Source organism: Lissotriton vulgaris, chromosome 9 (genome assembly GCF_964263255.1).
Source record: "Lissotriton vulgaris chromosome 9, aLisVul1.2, whole genome shotgun sequence".
In the NCBI taxonomy this organism is placed as follows: domain Eukaryota; kingdom Metazoa; phylum Chordata; class Amphibia; order Caudata; family Salamandridae; genus Lissotriton; species Lissotriton vulgaris.
Window position 1 is genome coordinate 338,678,786 of NC_141697.1, and position 10,705 is coordinate 338,689,490.

The 10,705-nt window shown below is 42.9% G+C and overlaps 1 protein-coding gene across 1 annotated transcript in view; it reads right to left on the reverse strand.

The window, feature by feature from the left end:
• TDP1 (tyrosyl-DNA phosphodiesterase 1) overlaps positions 1-9,887 on the reverse strand; it is a 980,389-nt gene extending 970,502 nt beyond the window's left edge. The window contains exon 1 of the mRNA XM_086937678.1: positions 9,792-9,887. Coding sequence (XP_086793804.1) covers positions 9,792-9,799 — 8 coding nt within the window. The 5' untranslated portion in view covers positions 9,800-9,887. The remainder of the gene's footprint in view (positions 1-9,791) is intronic.
• Positions 9,888-10,705: the final 818 nt, after the last annotated feature.

The following is a 10,705-nucleotide window of genomic DNA, read 5'->3' on the forward strand; positions in this document are numbered from 1 at the left end:
GGAGGGCATGCGGGCTGATGAAGTCAGCGATGTCCTCGCTGAATTGTGTGCGTGGTCCCGGGGGTCGGTAGATCAGGGTGCCTCTGAGGGTGGTCTTCGGGTCGGTGTGGATCTGGAAGTGCAGGTGTTCGGCGGTTGTCAGGGTGTCGTCGGTGTTGGTCGTGATGCGGATGGTGTTCCTGTGGATGACGGCGATGCCTCCTCCCATCTGGTTGGCGGAGCGGTCCCTCCAGGTGATCTTGTATCCCTCTGGGATGGCGATGTCGGGCGCTGAAGAGGCGTTCATCCAGGTCTCCGTGAGGAAGGCAACGTCAGGGGCTGTGGTGTCGAGGAGGTTCCAGAGTTCGATGGTGTGTCTGTGGACGGAGCGGGTGTTGAGCAGGATGCACTTGAGGTGGTTGCTGCTGGTGTTCGGCTTGGCGGGTGCTGGTGCAGGGCAGGTCCGGATGCAGGTGAACTTGCAGGCGTGGCAGCTGAAGGGTCCGTGGGTGCGTCGTGGGGTGGCTCGGTAGCATCCTGGGATTCGGCCGGTGTTGAGTGCGTTGAGGCATGCGGCGGTGTACGTCAGGCGGGTGGGCAGGGGTCCTCGAGGGCCAGGGGTCCTGGCACTGGGCGCGGTCCAGGCGTGGACGGGCGTAGACGGGCTCACCTTTGGCGCGCCTTCGGCGCACAATCGGCGCGCCCGCTGCGCGTGACCGCTGCGCGTTCGCACGGTCCCCATATATGGCGAAGTGCGAGGGGGGCGGAGCAGCTGGGAGGCGGGAGCGGGGAGGGTACAGAATGAAGAAAGGGGCGGGGTTAGCGGCGGTAGCGGGGAGCGGGGAGGGATGAGACGGGGGCGACCAAGAAAAAACAGGCAAAAAGGGGGGACAAAATTACAATTTACAATTTACAACAATGTACAATTCAAAAACACAATTCAAACAGAAACAGTGGCACTAGGCAGGTATATGAAAATAACTCTTCTTTATTCCTTAAAGTTCTTTTGGATAATTTTTTTTTTTTTGTCAAACAGATCAGCCAACGCGTTTCTCTCCCTCACTGGGAGCTTCCTCAGGGCAATATCAGATAAGAATTCAATCAATTTAGGAAATAATTGTATGCAGTTGTATGGTTGAGAAATGTGGTGGACAGATATTAGCGCTGATAGAAGTAGAGACCAAAATTATTCCAATGGTCCTGCAAAATTGCTATTTGCCATGTGCCATCAATTCATATTCTTAAGGCCTGTATTCGCAGAGACAAGAATCCTGTAATCATTAATTTCGAAACCTCAGATTATAACCGGAAGCTGCACGGGCAGGAAATCCGCTTCAGGGAGGAGTGAGCGAGCCCCAAGGTAGAATCGCATTGGGAGATGTCACATAAGGAATCCCACGATCGTTCTGGTATACGATCCAAACAGTATATGTGTATACTGCTACTTATAAGAGGCACAGCTAGCGAAAATTCCACTCTCAGTCCAAGGAAAGGCCAATTTCTCATGGGCGTATTGTCTCGGCCTATCCCATAGTCCGGACCAAGGAATCGTAGAACACAGCGTGTAGGAGCCGTGTATTGTTAAATGGGTTAAGGCACCTATTGCATGGAACTTTATGCCACCTTTGTACCACAGGTTCCAATTTTAGGGAAGTACTGCCATATCAGCAGTGCACTGACAATACGACCACTATACCAGCAAAGTTCTGGGGTTTAACCTTAAGAAAAAATACAGATTGAAACATTTATTTTCAAAATATACAAATATCATACCCAAAAGTACCTCCCCATACAGCAAACACGTATTTCCAGTAGAAAAGTTTAAATTTTTTCAAGCAATTTCACATATATTGGTAAAAACAGCAATGTGTTCAGGCCAGCTAACTGATATAGGTAGTATGTGGGACAAGTGAATTTCAGTAACGTATATTTAAACATTCCACGCCCCTGAAAGTAGTTACAATAAATTCAACTTGGGAAACAAGTTGGGTTTATTGCAATACTTTTTTTAATTCCTGGAAGTATCAGATTTTGTAGTCCCATCTGGAAGTTAGCACTGCTGAGTTGTTAGTGTCTAACTTCATATAAGCCAATACGGCTACTGGACTCACAACAGTAAAAATGGCAATGCTGGGTTGTTAATGTCAGGACATGTGAACATAAAGTAACCTCCCTTTAGGGCACGTCAGGCCTACCACAACTGTGACAAAGATATATATATATAGTTTAGGCTTTGCCACAAATTTAAATGGCAATTTTGAAATCTACAGACTGCTCTGAAAATCTGTAATGGCTGCCTGGAGTGATCCTTTGCTTCAGTTAACAAGGGACGCTTAAATTACACGTCCTAGGTAAACCTACTACCATATACTAGGGTCTTACAAGTAAGTTAGCTTATGTCAATTGGTGGAGTCACTCAATTGCACAAATACTTTTTTTTTAAAGTTACAACACTGGCCCTGGTGTCTGGTTGACAGAGCCCAGTGCACTTTCACAGTAAAAAGAAACAGCTGCATCTGTCCAAATGTTTGGTGGGGACTATGCAAAAAGACCATAAACTACAACAACATTTACCAATAAACCTTATGGATGTATAGCCCACAGTGCAACAGAGAATTACATTTTAACCCGTTCTATGCTCATGACGGAACCGCTCCGTCATGAGCATCGGCTGAGCTGTGCTCATGACGGAGCGGTTCCGTCATGGCCCACTCGGCACGAATTTCGCGCCTGCGCTGAGCGTTCCATTGAGCGGGCGTGTTCGTGACGGAACCGCTCCGTCACGAGCACAGCTCAACCGCGGCTCGTGACGCCCCACCCCCTTAGCGCTGCGGCGGAATTCCCGCCGCAGCGAAGGGGTTAAGATGAGTGCAACATACAACAAAACATCAACATGAAGGATTATTACCTAGAGACAAAAACTGAAGGTTAAGGTGAAATGTACATTATGTTTAACGCAACACAAGAGACAAATCAACCAATTTGGAGACTAATAAATAATACATATATATTAGACTGGACCATTAAATCAGCAGATTAAGAGACTACATACCCCAGAAAGAAGTATATTGGTGCTACAGATTTTAAAGTTGAATGAGCACCAGGCTTATTCTACAAAACCCTAGAGGGATATGAACTATTTTGGAGTATGCTATATAGAAGAGAAAATTTGTCAGCAGATTTATACCTACGGATTTAGACAGACTACCTATCCAGTAATTAGTGTTTTGGTGACACGGCAGTTGAATACCTTTGCATACCTCACATGCACGGTATGATCAACGTATCATTAGACATCAACTCATTTGGAGTATCCCAAATAAAGTATACAAATATGTCAAAAGCAATGCATTTGCAGATTAGTCTAAAGATACAAATACCAGAATTCAAGGTATTAGCCACAAATATCTCGAAGATCAATGTGCATTAGGAGACTACAACATAGCGTTAAAGACAAACAATTTGGAGCATACTAAAAGAAAGCATACATATTCGTCAGGAGCAATATACCTGCAGAATTAAAGTCAGACTACATAGGTTAATGCCGGGTACTTATGATACATGGAGCTTGAAGTTCAATGTACACTACGAGAATACATATTTTAATGTGAGGGGGTGTCCAATTTTCTACCTAAAAATACAATTTTATGTGGTTTTTAGGTCGAGCCTGAGCCAGCGCACATGCGCTGCGTGACTTCTTGTAAGCAGTCTAAACTACTTTGTGTGGGTCTGACTCCCCCCGCATTGAGTTGGTTGTTGTCTGTGTCATTTCGTTATCGTAGCCTGCAAATGGCTAAAGGCGGGAGCATGTCCCACCTCTTTTGTAAAGGTTCACTCCCACAGCGTTTGGCATGTGGGAGCGAGCAGCGGCGCGCACCTCTCGCAGGACATAGTTTTTATGTTTGGCATGTTGCGAGCAGATGCGCGCAGGGTGGCAGCTGCATTCCTCGTTTCAACAGCAGAGATCTCTCCGGTAGTAGCAAATGTGGCATTAGCTAATATTTCCGAGATGCTGATTAGCTTTTCATCCGCCAGAGGTTTATGAATATAGAACTGTCCCGGCATTGGAAATGAGAGCGGGAACATTGATTTGATGCGCAACATCTGACTTGTATTCACTATACATGTCACTGCGGGACGGGCAGGGCCAGCCCGCGCCGGGCCGCTTCGGGCAGGGGAGACGACGTTGCGCCTCATCATCTGAGGATTTCCTTTTCGCTGAGAATTTATTCTCCGATTAATGAATTTTTTTCCGTCTTCAGTAGTGTGCCGGGGGGCAGAGCAGATCATTATCTTTACAACAGTTCTGTTTGCATACGATTTGTTTAATTGTGTGGCTTAATTTCATTTAATTAAACTCATTTAGCATACTTTGCTTGGAAAGTTGTTTAATAAAAATATACATTGCATTCTTCGGGGAAGGTTGTTGCCCTTGTGGTGATTTGCATGGATTTTATCTGTGGCATATTAAGCACTTGAGGCGCAATACATGGTATTGCTTTGAACATGTCCTTTTATTATGGTGATTGAAAAGTCACGTTGTTGCCCATAGGAGCTCTTCATCTGAGAATTGTTTAAGACACAGAACCCTAGGACCGTTCCAGTTTCTTTGGCTGTAAATACAGGGGTTCCAACGTTATTGCTTAAGTGCATGCCTGTTTTAGGGATTATCACGGACTCTGGAAATGATTCCAGTTTGAGACACTGATCTCACCTGCCTGCAATAAGATTCCGTCATAGCGCCTATTCTCAGGGACCTAAGCTATATATGCTTGTTTACTGTTTCTATTCTAGACACCATCTCTGCTAAAATGCTATAGACTATCTTCATGAAGCACCTGACTCCTTAATTACGTGCAGATTGAATTAGAGCGATTTCTAAGCGGGTAGCTCAAAGGGCATTGACATCACAGATGAACAGTGCTCCTGCATTGTGGTTCCCTAGGTGAAGGCACCATTTGTTTGACCTTCGCCCACACCCTGCTGATTTTAGGGGCAGTTTAGTCTCTTTGTTAATGGCCTTGTAAGAGAACTCCTGTTTTTCCCTTAACCCAGAATGGGCTTTTCTGTGGATGAGGCAGGTGTTATTAATGCAAATACCTCCTGAGGAGCATTCCATGCAAAGATGCTCTTTTACAGAGAAGGACGGTGTATGGCTCTCGGTATTTAGCAGAGGCAGTGGAGCCAGGTAATTGAACCTCTCATTGGTGGGAGTGCTGCCTTGGAGTTGACTTCTAGAAGAGTTAACCAATAGATGTATTAGGGTTCCACCAGTAGTTGTGAATTTTTATTCCAGCGCTGTTCACTTTCGCGGCAGCGCTGCTTTATTTAATTAATTTGCAGCACGGTCCCCATCAGTTCAGTGTAGCATAAGTAAACAAGCATTTGCAATGCAATAGGTCTCGCATTTACGCAAGTTTGAGATATTGGCATTGTAAATGACAATGCCTTTTATTTTATTTTTTGGTTTTTGAACCATAAATAAAACGTATTTCATTTACAATGCCAATAGCTTAAACCTGCGTAAATGTGAGACCTAATGCATTGCAAATGCTTGTTATTTATGTTTTGATTAAATAAAAAATGGGGGAGGTAATCCCAGCAAGTAATAGAGGGATTGTCATTCGACTAGAATGTTTAACATCAATCAGTACCATGTGAGGATGGCAGATGCATAGGTTTGAAGAGAGTTTGCGGCACACACGGGCTGCCTGGTAGCGCGTGGGGTGATGATGATCGTTGTGAGAGCAAAGTAAAAGTAAATATTGGAAGAGGGGGTATAACATTTTATGCTGTTGCACAGAGGTGATGTTTATCAGCTGTTTTTTTATGGTTGAGATGGCACAGGTTGCACAATGGCACTGAAAAGAAACATGGGGCCATATTTACAACACAGTCGTGAAGCGTGCTGTTAAGCCAAGAAGGCTTATGACACCTTTGGTTACTTAAGAAACATGGGGCCATATTTACAACAAAGTGGTGAAGCGTGCTGTTAAGCCAAGAAGGCTTACGACACGCTTCGTTACTTTAGAAACGCAGGTCTGCCCTATATTTACTCAAATAGAATATGGTGCAGTCCTGCGTTTCCCCCTGCGCTGGCGCAAACTTTAGCTGCCTAGAGCCAATGCAGGTACCCTTGCGCCAAAGTGCGAGGATGCCTGTGTTGAGGGGAAGATTGTTTATGTGAAGGAAGAGGGACCTTCCTGCACATAAACAAGCTTCAAAGGCCATTTTGTAACTTCTTTCTGTGCAGCAAAATGCAGCACACATAGAAGTTACAAAAAGGCATTTTTTAAATGATTGTTTATGTGCAGGAAGGGTCACCTTCCTGCACATAAACAATCATAGGTAAATTAGCTGTTTCTATGTGTGCTGCACAATGCAGCACACATGGAAACAGCAAAAACAAGGAGAAAGTGACATTGTGATGGCGATGGGGGCTTTAAATATGCCCCTTGATCTGTTAGCAAGAGCTTTAATTAACAGAGCAAGGAAGAGAATCAGTCTTTTCAAACAGGATAGATAAGGCTTTCTCGGAATTCAGGGTTTTTGGACTCTTGAAATATGTACATCATTAGGACTCTATAAACTATCTATTTCAGCACGTTTGTAGAACAGAAGGCATACTAGAAATACAATTAGAACATTGGAAGCTCCATTGAAAACAATGGAGTGCTCCGGGCTTATAATGGCTGGTATAAGCCCGGAGCTCAAACATTCCAATGTTTCATTGTTCACAGCTCTGGCTGTGAACAAAGGCTTCAGGGACCCTGAGGGGATTCCAATCCCCTCACGCTCCCATAAGGCTTTGTTCTTTTTTGTTAGAACATTCTGCCCTGTCAGAATGTTCTAATAGCCTTATAGCCCTTTGTAGCTGGGCTATACCGGCTATTAAAGTCCCTCTCCCTTGTTAAAGGCCCTCGCCTTTGGCTCGGGGCCTTTAACGCTGGAGAGGGCCTTTAATAGCCGGTATAGCCCTCTACGGCGGGCTATAAGGCTATATTATAGGAGCCATTGTTTGATTGTTGTTTTTGTATATATGAAAATTAAACAAACAGCTAATGGGCTTAAGAAAATAGCTGAAAAGTTTAGTGATTGTATGCAAATGTTATGTTATGTTAAGTTAATTTAGTCTTTTATAGCGCGCGGCTACTCCATAGAGTGTCCCAGCGCTTTTATTGAAAGCCTGTAGCAGAATAACACAACACAGTAAAATAAAACGGACAGCAGAAAGAAAGAAGAGCGAACTAAAGGGCAAAAAGCCAAGTTTTAAGGCCCTTCCTAAAAGTCAGCAAATTAGAGGTGCTGTGTAATGTCAAAGGCAGAGTATTCCAAATTAATTAGAATGTGCTTGTTAAGATGTTTCGACGCATATTATTATTATTTTTTTTTAAATGTCATGTGCTTGTTTGTTTTGTCCTACAGCTTCTATCATAAATAGCCCCCGACCCCCTCCAGATAAAAAGAGGAGGCTCGAAATGCAAAGGGGATTTTAATCTATGGATATAATGGGAAGTAAACAATGAACCATGCGCCAAACGGAAAAACCAAACTGAATACTCAACAATAAAAGATGCACAAAAGTAATACTAATAAAAATATTTTGATTAATGCTTAGGAACAGCTTTGAAGAAATGGGATTTGAGAAGACTTGTTATAAATGCATCATAATTATGTGGTGTCCAGAGTGTTGCCAAGTTTCTAGCCCAATATTTTTAAGGATACATTAAACCAGGCTTCTCCGAAGAGTAGCTTGTGAGCTACTTGTAGTTCCCCAGCGACCTGCAAGTATCTCTCCTATGTGTAGCTCAGCATACTGAATTAGAAGATGTTGCATGGTTGAATTAATATATGTATACCAACATTGAAAAAAGTGAGAATTCGGGACACAAATGTGTGAAAAAAATGAGGGACTTTCTGAAATATATTTAAAGCCATTTGTGTCACAAATCATTCAGTGCTGGGGAGACTTCTTATTAACTATGTTCCCTGTGCACTAGAGCTATGGATGTTAAACAATACTCATATAGAGACATTCCACATTGACAAAGCATTTTTTTTAACACTGGCCTCCATGGCTTGTGCACGGAGGTGATCACTGATGGTAACCTTTCAAATTGGGGATTATGATAGCGAAGCCTAGTAATTTGCGTTGTGAAGGTTTGGGGTAGCGAGGCAAAAGGTTAGAACCTGATGAAAGTGGGAGAGAGGAAAAGAAAGGGAAGCATAGAAGTGCACCCTTATTTGATAAAGGGGCAAAAAGAATGTGTATGCGACCTCATGTAGGAAGTGGGAGACCCATACTTGGATACAATTTGGAGATATGTGCCTGTGCACTGGAAGAAGTGCACGACTGCTGAGTAATGGCAAGATATATCATGCTGTCCCAAAACAATAAAAAGTTTTTTTGATAAATTGCAAATTGTGACCGCTGATGTAATCTTGTCTAATATGATAACTATTACAACTCTAATAATATTAGCAGCTTGGGATACTTTTCATTGAACATAAGTAGCTCTTATTACTGAAAAGGTTGTAGACACCAGCACTAAACTATGTTATCCGGAGTGTAACTTTTGACATTTGGGTTACAGTGGAACACTGAAACAAACTCCATCACCCACTGTGCTATGTTGCAAATTGAAATCTTTGACCTACATGGTAGACTTTAGAATACATATAACTTCTAGAACGCTGAACATGCTTATACTCTAAGAATTGGCAGCCATCTGCCTCTTTTGTTGCTGCTCAGACACAGATATGTCATAATTTATTTTGCCAAAGAAAATTGGATGAATGATTGTTGTTAGAGTATGTTGTATTTATGAATAAATGGAATATGTTATTATAAGATTTAAAAGGTGGATATTAAGGTAGTCAAGTTATTTTAAAGGTTTAAGAGATTTTGAGTAAGAAAAATAGAAGATGTATTTATTTAGAGAAAGAAATATTTGGATGTGTTGAGGATATCGTGTATATTTGAGTTTACAGGGGTTTAAACGTATTGAGACCTTGTAAAGTTTAAAGGGGGTTATTATTATATTGGGAGCAGAGGCTGTGAACACAATGCATAAGAACTGGTGAATCACATGCGCTCATTCGTTAACTCTGCACATGATACTGCATCACATTATGCTATGGGTTCTAGCGAGTCATCCCCCTATTAACTGTACCCTTTTTTCTGCTCCAGGCTCCAACACATGACGTTACAACCCAATTAGCGGGTTTCGGGGATTTTTCTATCTCTTTCTTTCTTTTATGCAGATTTATATAGCGCAAACTAGAACCGAAGGTATTGGGGCGCTTTACATGAGCACCAGTTACGTTACACAAGTACACATTCCTTTCCTACACTAGCATAAAAGTTTAGCTTAATAGCAAAACTGTCGAGCAACAGAGGTCGTTAACAATAACCAGGAGATAGCAATACATGCAACATCTTCCTTCGAGCGATTTGTTATGATATGTGGCGTCTGCAACCTTTAAAGTCAAAATAAGCGTTGAAGACATTGTAAGCTAAACTAAGGAATGTAGATGCAAAGAAGACTGGTGCGTTTTGTATGTCTCACAAGACACTACCCCCCCCCCCTCCCCCCCCCTTCTACAAGCAGAGCACATCTGGCACTTATATGAAAAGACATGACATATAGAAGATCCAGTTGCCACAGGTTTGCTACAGGACGCGTTTACATCAGAAATGCAATATGCAGCCGTAACGTTACACCTCAAATCATTCACTTTGCAAATATAGGGAATGTGCATCAACGTGGCACCAGCCACAACGCACACAGCAGAGAGAGCTTCCCATTCACCTTTGCATCTTGACGTTGTGCTGCACTTCAAGCGGCGGACCATACAAAACGTCAGCTCCGAATAGCCCACACCATGCTGGAAGTAGAAACAGAAAGAGGACCAAAAATAGCGCGACACCGTCAAGCTATGTAACTTGGTTGAGCGTGGAGCAGCTTCCATCGGTGCAAAGTAGAGGCCATCTTAGTGTGGTGTGAACAGTAGCGACCTTGACTGAATTACGGGGATCAGTTCTCTTGAGCTGAGCGTTACACTCTTTCTTTTTAGAGTATTAGTTTTAAATGTATAAAAGGAAACCCATTTAGTATTGAATATATTTAATGCTATTTCAGATCTCCATTTTATGTTTAAGGAGTGTTCCTGACAAAATTTGAGTTACCCAAATAGCCAGGGCTTTAAGTGGGCTGACAAATCTAGGGGGTCTCTCACAGGGGCGTGGTCAATGTAATTAAGTGCGTGGCTTAAAAACACATAAACTAAAAATCTGTGCTTAGCATAGTGTGCCGCCCGACTTGTATTTTTCTGTTTCTGTCATTGCATCCAGATATATGATACATGTAACATCATAACAACTAAAAGTCACGACTATTGGCGTCGTCAATGGTTGTTATTTGTACAATATAAATAAGCAGCAACTACGGCATGTATAGAATATTGTAAAAGCTTTGACTTAAAGCCCTGGTGACACCACGACAATGGTGCTGCTCCTGAGTTTCAAAAAGAGAAGGGAAATCCAGAGAGAAAATGACTCTCTTTAAAGGATTTTCCTTCTGCTTCGATGCTCACCTGTCATGCGGTAACCTCTCCACTAGTGACAAGTGAGCAGTGTGAGCACACGCACATCAATTCACCTGCTGTCACTGCAGTCCAGAAAAAAACGACCGCCTGTGCCAGGCCAAAAAAACCAGAGCCCGAT